Source organism: Amblyomma maculatum, chromosome 4 (assembly GCF_055883805.1).
Source record: "Amblyomma maculatum isolate TAMU_Amacu chromosome 4, ASM5588380v1, whole genome shotgun sequence".
Taxonomy (NCBI): domain Eukaryota; kingdom Metazoa; phylum Arthropoda; class Arachnida; order Ixodida; family Ixodidae; genus Amblyomma; species Amblyomma maculatum.
In genome coordinates, this window is record NC_139347.1 from 75,651,262 (window position 1) to 75,671,073 (window position 19,812).

Sequence of the window (19,812 nt, forward strand, 5' to 3'; positions counted from 1 at the left end):
CCGTGCTCTAGCGCAGAGGCCCGCGGACTTGTACGTGAGGGTAAACAGTCATATTACACTCTTGGAAGTGTGCCTAGTCTGCTTGGGTGTCTTTAAGCAGAGAAAGTTAGTGAGAGACACGGCCGTTCAGTATACTGTGAAATGCCGACCAAAGCGGAATTTGGAGTCCACACAATCGTCAAACGCTCGCTTTCAGTTGCGAAGTAAATGACTGGAGGGCGTTGATGCAGCGGGGATATGATGAGTTCATGGCAAGGCCTGCATGCCGTTGTTGAGAAGCAGTGACCCCGTGTTCGCTGAGGTTTGATGGTGAAGATTGTTAAGAGGTGATGCCTAAGAATGCACTAAACCTTATCGTGTTTGGTCAGCAATTGTCGCAACGAGCAAGGAAATGTTGTCGCTTCGGCAAGAACGCCTTCTTGAGAAGTTCTGCTAATTGAGGGAGTTGTGTCGGCGAAATGTTAAATGAAAGGAAGTACCAAGGCCGGCATAGCTCCGTATGTGTATGGTTGACTGGGGGACTGAAAAGCTCTCGCCGGCGCCAATTGCACCATAGTTTGGTAGCTTTCTAGAGGCGTCACCCAAAATGGGCAAGAACAATGAGCCGGAAGTGGTTAAAATCACGCAATGTGCAATTAATCTGGAGTTTGTAGGATTGATATACCAGGGGATAAATACTGCTTTCCATTTTTTTCGTGTCCGGCTGTTCAAACTGCTGACCACATCCCGTGATTGCAAGCGATCCCGAGCGCTCGCCGCCTTTGACGGGCTGCACTCTAGGAAATAAAGGAACACGGGTTGACACAAACGAGCATGTATTGCTGCTGCAAAAATAACGCTGTCTAACATGAATCGCTGCCGTCCAACGCACCAGCAGCTAGGTTACGAACAAGTGTTAGTACATGGTCCCACGGACAGGATGAGGTCCCGCGAGGCTTGATCCCGCTAACATATATAGAGCGTTGGACGTCCGAATGCGTCGAGTTCCTGCAGAAAAATGGTAATCAGCAGCGAAGAATTTAAAAAGGAGGGCTTTTGTATCCACGCCATGGGGAGCGGGTATGAGGGTGGAACCACCGAAAGCTGACCACAAGTTTAGAAAAAACAAACTGCGAGGAAGTGAACTCGAGGGGTCGAAGCAGGGCGAGTCCCTTCAAGCCCCGCGTGACGGTAAATGGCGGGAATGGAACAAGTATTTAAAGATGTTTGTGGAAAGCCTAGATGAAGCAGAGCAGAAGTTTGGGCTAGTTGGTGAATACTTACTAATATTGAATAACAGCACAAACTAGGTAGAACACAGAAGACAATGAGGAAAACATCGCAGCGATGTCTTCCTTCTTGTCTTGTCTGTGTTACGCCTTTAGCGCCGTTTTTCACCACAGCGTGGGTGAGAAGACCAGCTCGTCGAGGTAGTTAGCACAGATAAGTGGACCACTTGAAGCCCCATCATCCACGCGAAAGGGGGCGCTGCCTTTCATAGGCCGAAAGGGGTCATATAGTAATGATCGCCATCAGATGTAACGAATTCGACCTTTTTACTGTAACTGTACTCTGCAGCGACCTATATGTATACTGATAACTGGTGCAGAGATCGACTAATAAAGTCACGTCGATCTTCGCAACAGTATTTAAATGATAATTCCTAAATAAGACTGCAGAAGAGTTTGATATCTTTCTTTTAAAACAATAATAAAAAAACAAGGCCAGTGACAAGCTGAGTTAAAACGATGCTTCGGCTCCCGTGTACAGTGGATCAGCACCCATATTTCTTAAATGAATCTCCCTCTCAGACGACATTCCGCTTATGCTCTCAACTTCCACGCAATAATTTATGATAATAGGCTCCGCGAACGTTTTGTTGCATGAATGAATGTCTTAGTTGACAATGCGGAATTTTAAAAGAAGAATAAATTTGGAAGAAATGTGAACAGTCTCTTACAATGCAAAAAGCGAGTATCATTAACCGGAGCACTGATCTATTTGCAAAACGGGTGAAAACGAAAATCAAGCGCGAATTCTTCGGTACCTGCGACATTTTGAGCATTGTGATATTACGCCTCCCCTTCCATGGTTCATAGAGCTATACTGCCTTTAGCGCTGCATCCGGTGCACCTTCCCTCCTTCCTATTGAAGCCACTACCTAAACCTGATTTTACTGAACTGCGTTTTGTGGAGGCCATTTTGTGGTCCCGCTTTCGCATTTATAAATCGCTGCTCCTACAGGGTTGAATGACTCTCGATAGGGCACCCTTGATCAGTAGCGTGTCATTTCAACACGTATCATATAGTTAATCAGTTATTACGATTTTCAAAATGAACGAGAAGTCGCGGTTTTTAACATATAGGCTTTCTTGGGACAAGGTTTGTTACGCTTATTTAACACCCGTGTCTTGGTTGACGGGGTCGGTCAACCCTTTGGAGCGTTCGCTCTTTTGATCGAACTTAACGAAGCGCGACTATATATACGGGTTTTGCACCTCCCAGAACTTTCAGTTTCCATTAAGTTGTTAATTACACTCAATTAATTTGCAATAAATTTAACGATGCTTGTTGCGTATCGCGTACCGCAGGGAACGTGACGGGCGAGGAGGTGCTGCGTCGTGCTTTCCCGCACGTCGAATTGGAAGAGTTTGAGGGCGAGGACGAGATGGTGGCCAACCTGTCGGTGCGCACTAATGCCCAGGGGCTGGCCAACAACTATGGCGTGGTGTTCAAGCAAGCGGAAAGGGGTGTGCTCAACTACAAGCTGCGCTTTCCCTCCTGGCAGGAGTTCTACACCAGGGAAATAATGCGACCCGTTGGCCCTAGCCGACGGCCGCCATTTTGGCTCTCAGGTGTGTAACCTTAGTACGCGATCGCAAAGGAGCACCTTCTAGGCAAGACATCTGCATGTTAATGAGCCCTGAAAAAACTCCTCTGACAGTCACAGGAAGCGATCATCATCCTCATCATCATCATCAGTCGGAATATATCCACTGCATGAAAAAGACCTCCCCCATATTCCTCCAGTTAACCCGGTCCTGTGATAGCTGCATCCACTTGACCCCTGCGAACTTCTTAACCTCATTCGCCCATCTAACTTTCAGCCACCCCCAGCTACGCTTTCCATCCCTTGGAATTCAATTGGTTACTCTAAGCGACCATCGGTTATCCTCTCTTCGCACTACATGTCCTGCTCATTCCCATTTATACTTCTTGATCTCCACTAGAATGCCATTAACTCGAGTTATTTCTTATTTCTCTGACCAACTTTGCGCGCTACCCATCTCTTAACGTTACACCTACCATTTTTCGTTCTATAGCCCTCAGCATTGTCCTCAACTTAAGTAGAACCCTTTTCGTTAGCCTGTACGTTTGAGCCTCATAGGTGAGTACTGGTTAAATGCAACTGTTCTATACTTCCCTCTTGAGGGATACCGCGCTAAGCTGCTAGTCATAATCTGCGAGAACTTGCCAAATGCGCTCCATCCTAATCTTATTCTCCTGGTTATTTCGCTTTCACGATTCGGATCTGTGGTTACTACCTGTCTTAAGTAGACATATTCGCCGACCATTTCCAGTGCTTCGCTACCTATTGTAAACTGCTGTTCCTTCCCGAGGCGGTTGACCATTGCCATAGTCTTCTGCATATTGATTTTCAAGCCTACCTCTCTGCTTTTCCTGTCTGAGTCATCATTTCTTGCAGTTCGTCCCCCGAGTTACCTAGCAAGGGAAAAACGAAAACGAGGTCAATTAAATAAAGGTTGTTGTTCTCCACTTGCGGTTTCGGGTGCAGTGACCCGCCTGCAGCATTCACGCCCCGTCGTGTTCCATTGCAACAGCGCTGTACGCCACAATCTTTGGCGGCCTCAAAGTCTATGCGTGCGAGCACTTGCTTTGACGATCACGCACTGACTGCTGTGTAACACCGGTCTCATAATGGCAGGGGTAAACAAAAATAGTGCCTCTGTGGACGCTCGTGTGTGCCACGGACCTCACGACGTACGGTATCCCTCATTACGAACGTGTATCACAGTTGTATCTTGCTATTGTACCAACAAATAGATCAAAACCAGGAGGATACCGACAAGGCAGAGGAAGCACTAAGGAAAGTAAAATGGTGCAATATTCTGAGACGGGAATATAGCGGAATGGGTTAGGAAATAAACGCGAATTTATGTCAAGAATACAAAATGGGCATTGACATTTCAGCTGTGTTAGTTTGAGAGTCTTTTTTCTTTAAGTGGCCATGCTTGGGTATCTGGTGCTGATGACAACCGAACTTATTAAATGCTTTATTCGGCATTCAGAAGGGGAAATATAAAGGTCGAAACCATGCAATTTCTGCAGAAGGAACAACGACACGCGAAATCACTGTGAGCTGCAAGACCATAGTTTAGTTTAAAAACTTTAAGTGTTGCCGAACTTAACGACGTAGTCACCGGCCGCTTAACCCCGTTAAACTTCCGGTGTAAACTACAGACCTCAGTTGTCTAGTATACACCTCTAAATAAAATAAATATAAACTTAGTTATCTACAACACAAACGGCGTGGTTAATTGTTCAATAGATTATATGGCTGATTGTTTTATTTCAGGTACCTTCTCTGTACAACACCAGGTAACGCGTTTTCAAGTGCGCATAGTTAGAGAAAACGGCTGATGATAGATGCTTACAGAACGGAAGGCGAGTTAAATGGCAGCTTGCTTCTTCCCGGTGGTCTCTTCGCAACCCCCACAATTCAGGGCGAATTCTGATTAGAACTTTTCAGTATGTCCGCGGAAGGTAGCCATTGTGCACATTCAGACTCACGCGGGTTATATGCATATATATATATATATATATATATATATATATATATATATATATATATATATATATATATATATATATATATATATATATATGTGTGTGAATCACGAGGGAATTCAGTATTTCGCTTTGGATATCAGGCCAAAATCGACACGCACGAAAGGACACGAAAAGCGCGATCTCGGGCGCTTGAGAGACAATATGGCTCCCAACCCGGTGTATACTATAATAAGGGAGTAATTACTCATTCACATCCACCAAGCGCAGTCATTCGGCTACAAAGGAAAGTAAATAGCTTTCTCAGATAAAATTCGTCCTGGTCCGTGGATTGAACCCGGGATCACCGTCATTCCAGGGCAGCGGCCGCTCTACTATAGCTGAGCTAACCAGGACGGCCAGCAGAACAGATCGTAGGGCAAGAGCGAATTGATCAGTAACTAGAAGTAAGAGTGGTGTTGATCGAATATTTAGGGGAATCCCCTTAGGGGAATGAGTACTTACCCCCTTATTACAAATCTACTCCACCTTGGGGGTTTTCCCTGTAATATTCGGTCGGCGCATGCTATGTAGACGTAGCAGCAACAGATTTTACACGGCCGCTGTCGTTCACATAGGAAAAGCATGTTGATGGGCTCTCCTTCAGAGCCCAGAATTCAGCGCTAGCCGAGGAAATAGCCATAGCGCTTGCTGCCGCGGACCCAAATTAAAAAATAATTATCACGAGATGCACATGGTAGTTACTTGACAGGGATCTCGCCGTAAGCAAGTCAAATTCTAAGGTGGGACAGATCCAACGCCGAAGAAAACAATTTGGGCTCCTTGCCACCAAGGCTTGCGAGATATAATGAGATCACTGACGCGGCTGCCCGAGCGTTTACTCACCGGGCTCGTCATCACAGCTTTTCTGGCTCAGAGATAAACCAGCCACTTTTGCGGTTAAGTAAAATCATAAAAATTTACAGCGGCATGCAACCACCGCTTTTTCGTGGCTCCTGCAAAGGGGCTAAGCGAAATGGAGGAGCGAACTTTAAGACGCGGTAAAACAGGTACTATACTCTGCCCTGCAAACATAAACACTACGATCCAACACGGATGGGTGATGCCCGCACTGTGAAGAGGCCTGTGATATCTTCCACATGGTGTGGGTATGTGCTCAAAATTTTTATATCCCCCCCCCCCCCCCCTTCCCGAGAGGCATAGGAGACGGCCCTTCTCAACTGCTCTTCTCTGAAGTCTCAACGGGCCCTGGTTAAACGGGCGCGAGACGGGGCTTCGTCTTGTGGTGTCCCGGACTAGGGACACCGACCATATAGCAGGTCCCCTCTGTGGCTCCAAAACTCTAATAAACGTTTTCCCCACCACCATCACCGCCGTAGAGACGATATCGAAGACTGGTTTGACCTTCAAATGACCTCTAACGGAATTTTTTATTGCAAGGGAAGCCGCTTTATCTTAACACTTTCTACGTGTACACCTGAATCGTGTCGTAGAGGCAACTTCCAAGCGTCACTTGATCTACAGCTGTGCATGCGAGAAGTGCAGCTTCGCTCCAAAATAAGTCCAAACCCACGCGAGAGCCGCCGCTAGCCTTCGGGCAGCAAGGCTGGCTTTACCGCTCAATAATCAATGCACCGAACCACGGCTTTCTCACATGAGAGCTTTGTCGCGTTGAAAGCAATCATGGCAGACCGAAGGAATGGGACTCAATGTTCACCTCATTCAGCGGCTTTACAGCGCCAACGCTGTCAGCAGGTGACCAAAGCTGCGCAGCTACGCTCGCGAAAAGTGACCGTCTGGAGCCGTTAGGAGAAGCGCCCCTTTCGGGGGCACTGAGAGCAGTTCGATATAGCGGGAATTCGATGAAGTCGAACAGTACTTTATACTTTTACATGTGATGGTCAAGGGGATATTCCGAGAGTTCGAGAGAGTATACTCAAAAGCAAGCCCACAATTTTCGTGGTTGGCCAAAGCTTGCAATGGTAAAACAACCTTAAATGGTGAGCATTGCAGCATGTCCGTTTACTTATCAGTTTCGGAAATGGTAGTAGAAATCGTAATGTTTCGTTCACAGTACAACGAGTGGAGGATGTTTGGATATAGGCAATTGTTCAATACATCCGAGTTCAATATATTCGAGATTGAATGTAGTACTTGACTTCCATGTGACACGTGCACGCCTTGTGCCGTACTTGCCAGGCATCTTGCTGCCGATGGTGTCGAAGCTTAACCTGGCCGCGGCACACATTGTGGTGCCAAGAACGGATAGCAGCGCCCAACCGATGCCGATTTACTTCAAGACACGCCGGTTCCCGTCGCCGAAGAGTTACGACACCTCGAGGAGCGTCGGGAAGATTACAGATCTCAGCGTAGTGTACGGGTTCATCGTCTTGGCACCCGTTGCCGTGAAACGCGTCGCCGAAGAAAAGTCCGTCGGGATGAAGGTACGCGCTGCTGTTGTGCTATTCCAGGCACACTCTGATGGGCTTGAACATAGAGGGTGTTTTATACTAAATTGTGGACGCAGACAATGTAGCAATGGCTTTATCCCTTCTCGCAGTGTCTATACGATGGAATAAAGAATTATTTCCGAAATATATTTTTCCTGGAGGCGCATAGAATTCCGGCAAAACGAGCAGAGCTGTGTTGAGTTGCATTAATGCGTTAAAAAGAGGTGCTTCATTTCCAACAGAGCTCTTGGTGGCATAACACAGTGGGACCCTTCTATACTTTTCTTTACTATCTTGATGACGGCAAGTACTTGGGCCCAGCTGGTCTCTTACAGAATGCCTGTCCGCTTTGTTCAGTTTTCCGTGTATCGTTTCGCTACATTATGTCATTGACTCGTTTTCTCCTTCTGTGTCGGACGAAAAGCGCATAGTCTGTAGCCTCTACGTGGTGCCAAGTATAAAGGGCCCAGGAAAGAGCGTATTCCTTATTGATGTAGCTCTGAATACAGGTTCCTTCAGACATTCCGTAAGGAGGCTAATTTCACAGGAAAATTTAGCCGCAGTGGTGCGCGGAGCACGCGCAGTGTTCTTAACATCGAGCACCACTTTCACGACATGCACGTGATTCGCTGCCGCCGCAGGAGCTGCTGCGCATCGCTGGTGTCTCCGACGCCGTGTACTGGCTTTCGGCGTTCTTGAGCGGCCTGTTGGTGATGTCTCTGGTGACGGTACTCATCACCACGTTCCTGAAGCTGCCGATTTTCTGCGCGCCATCGCTGTTGCCCCGCAGTGACTTCACTCTCGTGCTGTTCGTCATCATGACGTACGCCGTGTACTGTGATCTCTTCTGCCTGCTCATCAGCTGCGTCGTCAAGACTCGTAAGATGGCTCGCTTGCTCGCTCGCTAACTCACTCACTCACTCACTCACTCACTCACTCACTCACTCACTCACTCACTCACTCACTCACTCACTCACTCACTCACTCACTCACTCACTCACTCACTCACTCACTCACTCACTCACTCACTCACTCACTCACTCTCACTCACTCACTCACTCACTCACTCACTCACTCACTCACTCACTCACTCACTCACTCACTCACTCACTCACTCACTCACTCACTCACTCACTCACTCACTCACTCACTCACTCACTCGTGGCTAGGTCAGTTGGTTTATGGTGTCCTCGTACTGCCCATAATTCATTACAGCCATACTTAAGTACAGTGTAGGCTTAAATGTTACGTGGAGCGCCGCGCGACAGGTTTGCCACGTTTCACATGTGAAGTTTTGCCTTCATTTGTTCTTAGCATGCCGTAATTATCTACATTACCTGACCTTTAAACAGTGAATTACTTTGTAATAGATTATTTTGTACACCTGATTATTCGACTTTCATTGATCGCATCCGCTGCCAAGTCGGTAGGCGTTAGTTATCCATCGGTGACTGCTAATTTTAAATTAAGTTTAAAATTCTGACTGCACCCTGGCCGTTTAGTTCATCGATTGTTTCTACGAAAGATGAACGCTGGGTAATGGACATATATGAAAACTATTTTGTTCAAATGCTCACTATTGCTCGCCTACAGCTCATTTTCCGCGTGTACCCCACCCGATGCAGCGGTGTACGCCGTGTTCGCCACCGTGTGCCTGTGGATGCTGACGTACGAGGTGCCCATATTCTTCATGGATGCTCCTGGGGCTATCCCCTACGCAGACCTGTCACTCAGACAGAAGCTGGGCAGCTCCGTATTTCCCAACATGGCACTGCACTGGATGGTCCGCATCATCAACCTCCACGAAGAAAACAGCTGAGTATATCTTCCCCCGGTTAAGGATGTTAAACGGCGCTGAAAAGCTCCCCGAAGGTTCTCTTTTTAAACACACGTAGTTTTTTAAGCGATACGTACGGTGAGGCAAGTCCTTCGTGTGGAGTAGTATAACTGACTGCTCTTGCATTCGAACACCAGCTTGCTAAATTATGTGCGTGTAGAGAACGAGCAAACAATACCGGAACGTCCGATAGACGGCACAGCGTCGTCGCTTTTATGTTGTTTTTACAGTAACGCTACAGTGTAGTGCTGGTATTCAATAAGTCAGCTATATGGCAATGCTATAAGGCTATATCTTACTAATGCCGCTATTCCTGCACAGTTCCATTCTAACTTGAATAATGTTTAAATTTTTCTACATGGACTTCAAATATAATGGCCCAAAGAACTGTTTAAGATCCCATGCAATCAAATCTAGAAGGCCTAATTCAACTTATGTGCATCAATAATAAATCGCGGCTCAGATGTACAGAACGGGAGTTGCGCAAGGAAGTATCGCTGCACCTATGTTTTAATTATATCAATATTTTAAAATTAGGTGACAACCGTCAGTTTGTTATTTGCGAGAACGACTGTAGAACGTATTTTTTCTCTGGAAAGGGCATGAGGGAAATAGAAACTAAAGCAAGTCTTTTTTTGTTGCAAACTGCAATATTGGCGACATGTCCGCGGCTCGTTAGTATATGTAACAAAACTATTCGTTTAGGTATAACATCTGTAGGAAAGTGTGGAAAATCACAGGATGTGATCTCATCATGGGATATGGCGCGGAGTGATAACGGTAACTAATTCCCATCAAAACTAGTACGAATGACTTAGCGTGGCCTCCATTTCCTTCCAGCTGCGATGAAACGTTGTGTTATAGTATACATTTTTTTTATTCACATCTTATTACTGCACTTCCAATGTGAGTTTTCAGAAGCATATCATTATTAGGACAGAATTACGTATGCGTTGAAATTATTCTGCACTAAAAATTACTCAGTGTATTTAATATATTTTTTAGAATGAGTTAAAGCAAAGTGGGACATACCGCTGCTTTCATTCTCAATCGCATTGATTAGTCCCAAAGAAGAAAATAATTCAAAAGAGAAAAACTGCAGCCAGAATACGCATATTTGATTCCATAGAGCTCCCGAATTTTTACAGTTACTACAAGGTCAATTCTGTGAACTCCCATGTCGTTTATTGTCCTGCAGACGTGAATCATCGTGAACTATAGTTGGTGTAAAAGGAGGGTTCAAACTACGTTACCGACAATAAAAAATTGCTATGATTTGCAGCAGATTTATATTGTATCCCATGCAAAAATTTTGGTGTATTGTTGCCACGAGCTCCTCAGCGACTGGGAGACAGAGACAACGACGCTGTAAGAAAATGCAACAAGTACAAAGCGGCGGTAATGAGGACGGGGCAAATGCACGGGCAAGAAGACGCTGTGCACTGTCAGGATGGCTGCACACCACATCTTGCTTCGACATCGTCTTCGTCTCCCGGTCGCTGAGTGGCACGTGGATGTAATATCTTATTTTTGGTATCCAATTTTTCGACATTTCGATGATGTATACTTTTTTTCTGTCTGTTTTGACTTTTTTCTTTCCGATACCAAAGAACAAAGAAAATCAAACAAAATATTATTTTCGTATACCAATGTATCTCTCTCTACGTAACTGCTATGGGTAACTGGACATCTGTGAAATCTCTATGAAGCAGTTTTTCTTCAGCCTTCTTTTTTCACTGTACTTACGCTGAATGCTTAAACAAATTAATGAAGTGATTGTTTGACTAAACATCGACAAAAAATAAAATCTAAGTCACAGTGTTCATGTAACGTAAGGAATAAAGAGGGTGTATGCCCCATTTTCTTAGTGCGTTGTGACCAAGGTTGAACCATGTACCTCCGTTGAAACGCCAAAATACAAATAAAGTGCATTAGTTTTAAACATTTTGCACAGCGCGAAAAACAAAGACCGGGGAAGAAACACACACAGACAAACCAAGCGTTGTGTGTTTCTCTTCCTAGCGGTCTTCGTTTTTCGCGCTGTGCAAAATGCTTAACTTCCACAAACTCGCCCAGTATTTCGTATTGGTTTGTGTGCGTGGTGTGTGTATGGTTTGTGTTGAGGATATTTCGGTTAAGTGCTTTGAAACGCAGTTTTGGTAGTTTTGGCTTTGCTGAAGGCTTTCGCAGCTGTCTGCAAGCGAGGAAGCGCGGCTTATGGGCAAAAGTTATGACTAACTGCAGTACTCAGTGCCTTGCAGAGTTCCATGCTCTTCATGCTAAAGCTTCTCTCTCGTGCTCTGTTCACTCTCTCCGGAGCAGATCAGGGTGCTCGCTGGCGTAACCTGCATATTCCTGGTTCACCGTACGACAACGTCACATTGGCGGGAATGATGTGCGCGATCCTGTGCTATTGCCTGGTCTACGCAGTCCTGGTCTGGTACCTGGACAACGTGTGGCCTTGGCAGTACGGAATCCCTAAGGAACCCCTCTTTTTTATCAGAGTGAGAATTTTCTCTTGACTGCGCGGCCATCTCTTTGCGGTACCTTAAAGTCACACTTAGGACAAATAAAACTCGGCTTGCATGAATAAGGTGACACGTTTTATTTACCAGGAAACCACTTTAGACATGGGAGGAGTTGTTATAAGCGAGAAACGACCAAGAAATGCGTGTGTCGACACCAGTGGCCGCTTTCGAAAGTAAAATGCATGTGTTATTACCATCGATTTTGGGGCGCAGATCACAAAGGCTATGCCACATGGGAGTTCACTTCTAAACTGTGAGCTGTGGCAGCCATGTATACTTATCACTGAAGGAGTCGGAAGTTTGAATAGACTGCGGAGATTTTCAAATCTTATTTTGTCGGCGACGAATGCGTCTTTACTGTCGAACAAACATCCCCATAGGCAAAAAAAGCCTCTGAAACATTTTCTTTTATAATTTAAAACAATAATTGAGTGAAGTTGTCCTCAGTAGTCGTTAGGGTTAAACATAGAAGCAGTGAAATGACGCATGAATAAACATTGAGGAAAATCGAACTTGATTTTGGCGGACACGAGGACATAAGAGTAGACACCACTGGTGTTAACGTAGCAATGAAGGCGCATATAAAAGTAAAGTTTTTGTTCGTCAGTATTTTAGGTACCCCTGGCCGTCAGTATAACGGGGTTTTCCCTAGCGCATTTCGGGGTTTTCGGTGGTTTTGCAGGCCAGCTACTGGTACCCCAGAGCCTCCGAAAACTTGCAACTCCAAAGCAAGGATTCTCCAGGAGCAAGCATTCCGCTCGAAGGCGTCGGAGAACGCGGTAACCCTGGAGTATCCCTGGATAACGTCACAAAGGTCGGGCTAAAAGAGGAACCTTGCTATATTCAGGCGGAACATAAGTCTGCAGGGGCAACCACTCAGGATTTCTGCGCGAAGCCTGCTGTGTACTGTATGTAGACGAGGACCGTTAAAGTATAGTTGCTACACTTTCCTCGTGTGGAGTACTGGTAAACTGTTGTTCATAATCTGATAGCACTTAATAAATACCCTCCACCCCGTTATTTGTAGCTCGACAGCCTTATAGGCCCCAATCTCTACAAAATTCGGCACGTTGTGAGCGATATATCACGGGCACCTCTCTCGCGGGCGATGGTTGGCAGGTGACATTGCCAGGCACTAATGGTCGTCGAGTTAGGTGACGTCACGAGGTCGCATTTGGCAGGAACTGCAAGCTTGGGCGCTATTTAGGATTTGAGAGGAGGAATGGAAATGGAACCCCCCGGAACCCTCTGATCCCCACAGACACGCTAGCCCTAGACCACTCAGGCACGTTAGTACGGCTTGGTTAAAGTGGAGCCTTAGGTTTATAACGTGTAGTCTTTTACACTATCCTTGGTTTGATTAATATCATAACGTAAATAAGTGACTCGGGACCTCAGACTATGAAGGACGCCATAGTGGAAGGCTCCGGAAATTTTGACCACCTGAGGTCATTAATATGCACAGACATCATACTTCACACAATGTGGCAACTTATGACTTTATCTGGGTAGTTTGTTTGAGATAACAGTTGCACTTATTTAGAGATTAGAGACTAAGCGCGCAGGAGAGTTCATGTACGCGAACGAGGATCCGCAAGGGGAGCTAACATATGGCAGTTATTAACGCTTATTAAAGGTGTCCTCCCAATTTCCGACTAGTTATATTTCAGTCTCTTGATCCGGATCTGCGGTCACTAACTAAGGAGACGTAATCGCTTATCACTTATATTGCCTCACTGTCTATCGTAAACTATAGTGTTCCTCTCTTGAACTACTGAACCTCAGTTCTATGAATATTAATTTTATGGGGACTGTGTTCAGTTAGTGACGCGGAACACCCGGCCTAACTGAAATTGTGAGCGCAAATCTGAGTCGAGTCACGGGGTGTACACTATTCATTTGGTACTTTCTTATCGTCCATCAGCTGTTGTGACGTTCGCTGCTTGAAGAGATCATACACCAGCCTTGTTAGATTCTCAGTAGTGATAGTTATTGAAGATTTCAGCCTGATGATTGAGAAGGACGAAAAGGAAGAGGAAATGTGAGGACGTAGGGCTCGAGGAGCTGAGTGAGCGCCATGTTGGGACCTCAGTAAGAACGGCTATCATCGGCTGGTGTGCCTTTCTTCTTCTACAATTTATGGTGCCGAAACCCAGGAGGCTATCGCGGGCTTCGCATCGATCCTTCCTGGAGGTTACCAGGAACAACGCATCGACCCCCCAGGAAGGCTACGAGGAGCTCTGCCAGCGAACCTCCAAAAGAAGAGGAACGCCTTTAAGACACCAGCCGCCTTTCTGACTCCAGACGGAGCGCGTCAAAGCCAAGCGTACCGCCCAGCGTGCTTTACATACTCGACTGCGGAATGAAGTTGCTCAACTCATCGAATCGGGCGCTGGCACTCTGCTCGCCTTTAGGCAGTTCCAGGAGCGACTCAGAGTGTGCAGCGATGGCCTGCGATTCCTCAACGAACAGCTCGAGAAATTTTTTGCGGACGAAGAGGTGGGAGAAGATTTTGCATTAGTTTTACAGTACGAAGACTCAGCAGCACAAACTTTGACTCTACTCCGTCACCACATCGAGGGTTTGCAAGCGCCATCTACTGTTGTGAATGCTCCTTGTCATTCTACCGACACTGCTAGTGAGATCCCTACGGCAGACAGTCAACCTAGTGCGATGGGTGTTGCTAAACGACCATGCGAGTTGGGTCTCGCCTGCCAAAGCTCGACTTGCTCCGCTTCTACGGCAACGTGTCCCATTGGCCAGCCTTTTGGGACATGTACCACCATGCCATGCACACTAACGCAGACCTGAGAAATATAGATCGCTTTCTTTACTTGAAGAGCCTGCTGTGTGGAATGGCGGCGCAAGCAGTCGAGGGAATTCAAGAATCAGAAACATCATACGGCGACGCCATCAAGATACTGAAGACCCGCTTCGGAAATCAACAGATTATTATCCAACGGTACTTGGCCAACCTCCGCACACTCAAGCCTGTCAAGTCTCCTGCAGACGTGGTTGCGTTACGCAGTCTTCTGGACTGCATCATCATCAGCATTAGAGGTTTGCATGCACTCGGTGTGCCTGAGTTATTCTACTCTGCCATGCTGGTTGAGATTCTTGTAAAAGTATGCGGAGTGAAGTCGTGATAGACTACTACAAGCGGCGAAGCATCGAACCAAGCGGCAATGCACAGCAGTCGGCAGAAGCGCAGCTTCAACGGTTGCTAGAGCACCTACGCCTCGAGGTGGAAGCTCGAGAAATAACTGGATTCATAGGAGGATCGAGCAGTCAAGAGGGGAATTACGGCTCGCCGGTTGTGACCGCACGCAGTGGTAACGACAAAGCATGCGGCTGGCCTCAGAGCTCCTCGACTTCGGCTTCTGTTCCACACAGCGTCACGTCTAGTCAAGGCGATGAGTGCTTCTTCTGCTGTTCGACGATGCACTCAACACATTGTTGCACTTACGACATGAGTCTGCCAGAGCGGAGAAGCCTCTTAACCAGACCCTATCGTTGCTTTCGATGCACGAATCCAGGGCATAGATCAAAACATTGCCGTCGTAAATTCGCTGTTTGCAGTGCGGGGCAGGCATGCGATTTCAATCTGCAATTATGTCCATCTTTCTCGGCGAACAGCTACCACTGAAAACGGCGTCAGCCTGCATGCCGTGGCTACTGATGCAAAAAGTGACATGCAGACACAAGTGCTATTGCAAACTTTTATGCGATGCGATGCGATGTATGCGATAAGGGACAAGGCGGGCAACGTCATCACTAATATGGACAAGATAGTCAAAGTAGCCGAGGAGTTCTATACAGATCTCTACAGTAGCCAAAGTAGTCAGGACCGTAATGAGATTGGCGGTAGGGAAAAACAGCCAGACGTTCCACCAGTGACGAAGGACGAGGTCAAGAAAGCACTAGAAACTATGAAAAGGGGGAAATCAGCTGGAGAGGATCAGATAACTACAGATTTGCTGAAGGACGGGGGGGATATCGTGCTAGAAAAACTGGCCACCCTGTATACGCAGTGCCTGGTGTCATCGACGGTACCGGAAGCATGGAAGAATGCAAACATTATCCTCATTCACAAGAAAGGGGACTCTAAGGACCTTAAAAATTACAGACCAATCAGCTTACTGTCTGTTACGTATAAGGTATTTACTAAGGTAATCGCTAATAGAATCAGGACAACCTTAGACTGCAATCAAGCAAAGGATCAAGCAGGGTTTCGGAAACGGTACTCTACTATCGATCATATCCATACCATCAATCAGGTGAGAGAAAAATGCTCGGAATATAACCAGCCCTTGTACATAGCATTCATTGATTACGAAAAAGCATTTGACTCAGTTGAAACCTCGGCGGTGATGCAGGCATTGCGAAATCAGGGGGTAGATGAGCCGATACGTGAAAGTGCTGGAAGATATATATAGTGGCTGCACAGCAACCATAGTCCTGCATAAAGAAAGTAACAAAATTCCCATAAAGAAAGGTGTTAGGCAAGGAGACACAATCTCCCCAGTACTATTCACAGCTTGCTTAGAGGAGGTATTCAGAGACTTGGAATGGGAGCAGTTAGGGATAAGGGTAGATGGAGAATACCTGAGTAATCTGCGATTTGCTGATGACATTGCCTTGCTAAGCAACTCGGGAGATGAACTGCAAATAATGATTGATGACCTAGACAGAAAAAGTAGAAAGGTAGGCTTGAAAATCAATATGCAGAAGACTAAGGTAATGTTCAACAGCCTCGGGAAGGAACAGGAGTTTACATTAGGTAGCGAAATACTGGTAGTAGGCGAATATGTCTACTTAGGACAGGTAGTAACCGCAGATCCGGACCATGAAAAGGAAATAACAAGAAGAATAAGATTGGGATGGAGCGCATTTGGCAAGCACTCGCAGATTATGACTAGCAGCTTACCGGTATCGCTCAAGAGGAAAGTATACAACAGTTGCATCTTGCCTGTACTCACTTATGGGGCTGAAACGTGGAGACTAACCAAGAGAGTTCTACTTAAGTTGAGGACAACCCAGAGGGCTATGGAACGAAAAATGGTAGGGGTAACATTAAGAGATAGAAAGCGTGCAGAGTGGGTCAGAGAAATAACTCAAGTTACCGACATTCTAGTGGAAATTAAGAAGAAGAAATGGACATGGGCAGGACATGTAGTGCGAAGAGAGGATAACCGATGGTCGCTGAGGGTAACAAACTGGATTCCAAGGGAAGGAAAGCGTAGCAGGGGGCGGCAGAAAGTTAGGTGGGCGGATGAGATTAAGAAGTTCGCAGGGGTCAAGTGGATGCAGCTAGCACAGGACCGGGTTAAGTGGAGAAATATGGGAGAGGCCTTCGCCCTGCAGTGGGTATAATCAGGCTGATGATGATGATGATGATGATGATGATGTATATCGGAGGTTTGTTTGATAATGGCGACCAACGGACTTTCATTATAGAGCCGACGTATCAAGGAAATAAGGACTACAACACGTGGAAACTATCGATTTGACCATCAAAGCGTTCGGGACAGCTACGAAGTCACCGCTACGCAAGTTAAATTTGGGGCGCCTACATTTACAATGACACACGAAATCAAGGCCATAGAAGTTCGTTTATTTGCGACACACTGGCTGAATTTCCTAGTACACATGTGTTCGTTAAACAGTTGGTTGGGGCAAAGAAATACATTGCTGACGCGATGGTTTTCCCAGGCTTGAATGGCGGCAAAGAAATAGATTTGCTTATCGGGGCAAGTCAAATTTCCAAGTTTCTTTGCAATAAAATATGTTCCAATGACCCAGAAAATAGTCTGGCAGCCATCAGTAGAAGACATGGTTGGACTTTGCAAGGCCCTGTTACATCTAATGGAAACAATTTATCTCAAGTCGGGACAGTCTGCGTGCTTCGAACGAGCTCTGTCGACGCAGAAGTTTCGAATACATTGCACCGTTTCTGGGAGCTGGATAGCATTGGCATATGTGACCCTTCAACGAGCACTTGCCATGACAGCATAGTTTTAGAGAATTTTACCGAGAACACCCAGCTGCGAAACGTGCGGTATGAAGTCACACTTCCAGAGAAGACCTTGGATGTTAGCCTCGGTGACAACCGTTCGGTGGCGCCCACTCTACAGTACAGCCTGGTTCAAAGTGGACGGGTATAGAGGACAAGTACTGTGCGAGCAGTATCTCGGAGGGAAGATTTATTACATGCTTCACAAAGCTGTCATTCCAGAATCATCTATAACAAAGCGGCTGCTTGTCGTTTTGAATGCGTCGTGGCATTCGAATTGTTTTTCATCAGTGAACGATCGCTTGAGGAAAGTCACTTACCTAAGGAACGTTATGGTGACGATGCTAGTGATTTTCCTACTGAATTAGATAGGCCTCACCGCTGATGTGCCAGAGGGTTTTCTGCAGTTCGCTTTTAAGCGCCATGACCACGATGATCTGTGTTTCTTATGGTTTTAGCACGCACCACTGCCCGAGAGTCATTTGCCGGCCATTCAGGGGTACAAAATGACGCGTGTGCCCTTCACACATTTGCCCTTACAACACGTTGAAGCCTCTTTACAACGTACAGCTGCTATCCTCTCCATTTGCTTCTACGTCGATGACCTCGTCACTGGTTTTTCGAGTTCCAATCAAGCCTTTGAAGTATACGAAGAGGCATACAGTATCCTCCGCGATGCTTGCATGACGCTAGAAAAGTGGGCTGCGAATGATCCAGCATAACAAGAACACGTCGATAAAGATACATCAGCAGATTCACCTTCTGCACTCACGAAAGTGCTTGGCCTCTACTGAAACACCGCTTCTTACTGCTACCTCGCAAAGGAAACTCGAAACAATATGTTTTACAGACTGCAGCACGCCTTTCCGATCCGTTGGGATGGGTATCCCCATTCTATACTTAAAGATAAAGCGCAGCGTGATGACTCTGGTGAGCGCGACCAGGGAGCCACTTTTTCGACTATATCGGTTCAGTATTTCGAGCAGAAGTATTCGAGGGACAACACGGATACCAAGCTACATCACTGACAGTAGTTCACCGGTCACTCGTCGTACCAGTCCCCTTGATGCACAAGAACTGCGAGAGGCCAAGACTCTCTTCTGGTGCAACCTAGTTCAGAAAGATGCTTTTGCTATGGATCTCTTCCTCCAACACGCGAAGGGAAAGCGTTTTGAAGCATCCTCGAAGATGAGAGATCTTCACTCTTTCATCGATGACGACTTTGTGCCCAGGATTAGGACCTGGCTTCTGAATGCTTCAGTGACGTCCACTGAAGTAGCGCCTGTGTTGCTCCCTGTGGAAGACCCTTCAACACGCTTTGTGGTGTTGCATATATATCGCAATATTTTCCATGGCAGTGTGGGCGACACACTAGTCGAGCTGGGAGAAAGGATCCTGATGACACGAGTTCGTCAGTGGGTTAAATGTGTCCAGGCAAAATATGTGGTGTGTGCGCGTTTTCGGCTGAAAGCATCTGCTGCTCCGACAGCATCCGACAGTATGCGAAAGGCTGCAGAACGCTCGACCTTTCGAAATCAGAGCTGTTGATTTTCCTGAGCGGTCAAAAGACCATTTAGGGACGTAGCAAAGTTTCAAATTTCTATTAGACAGTAACATGGGAAAGACTACCGTGCTAGGGATAGTAGAACGTGGAAGTTTATTGCTGACAGAGCTGCTTCGTGGGGAGGGGGAAAGATTAATCAGAATCGTTAGGGTATGCCTGCGGAAAACGTTTGGAAAAGCAGATATTGACACGCCACAGCTCGGAACATTGCTATCTGAAACTGAAGCTGTTGTTAATTCAAGAACAATCACCTTCATTTACCCCAGTGCTAATGAGCTAGGTGCCTGTCACTCTGAGCAATGCGCGAAAGCTGTTTGGCCGGCTGGTGTTATCGAGGAATGTATAATGGGTAAGGATGGGATAGTCTGCTCGTTCCTAATTCGTTTACGGCAAGTATAGGAGGTAGTTAGGCCTATTTGACATCCCTATCTATTACCGGTTGTCACTTCGGGGCAGGGAGTGTATTGAAGGTTTGAGCCTAATGGTTGAGAAGAAAGAAAAGGAAGAGGAAGCGCGAGGACGTGGGGCTCGAGGAGCAGAGTGAGTGCCATTTTCGGACCTCAGAAAAGAACGGCTAGCATCGGCTAGTGTGTTTTCCTTCTTCTACAATAGTCACGTTCGCTTTAATCCTT

At 46.4% G+C, this 19,812-nt stretch overlaps 2 protein-coding genes across 2 annotated transcripts in view; both read left to right on the forward strand.

Moving 5' to 3' along the window:
* Positions 1–6,845: 6,845 nt before the first annotated feature.
* On the forward strand, positions 6,846–9,267 carry LOC146191449 (ATP-binding cassette sub-family A member 2-like). The gene is made up of 3 exons (XM_084599949.1): positions 6,846–7,232; positions 7,880–8,117; positions 8,864–9,267. Exons 1-3 carry the CDS (start codon positions 7,002–7,004, stop codon positions 9,055–9,057), a joined length of 663 nt encoding a protein of 220 aa, XP_084456075.1. The 5' UTR covers positions 6,846–7,001; the 3' UTR covers positions 9,058–9,267.
* A 2,111-nt stretch (positions 9,268–11,378) lies between these two features.
* LOC146191450 (phospholipid-transporting ATPase ABCA3-like) overlaps positions 11,379–19,812 on the forward strand; it is a 30,452-nt gene continuing 22,018 nt past the window's right edge. The window contains exons 1-2 of the mRNA XM_084599948.1: positions 11,379–11,579; positions 12,286–12,417. Of these exons, the coding sequence (XP_084456074.1) occupies positions 11,466–11,579; positions 12,286–12,417 (246 nt within the window). The 5' untranslated portion in view covers positions 11,379–11,465. The remainder of the gene's footprint in view (positions 11,580–12,285; positions 12,418–19,812) is intronic.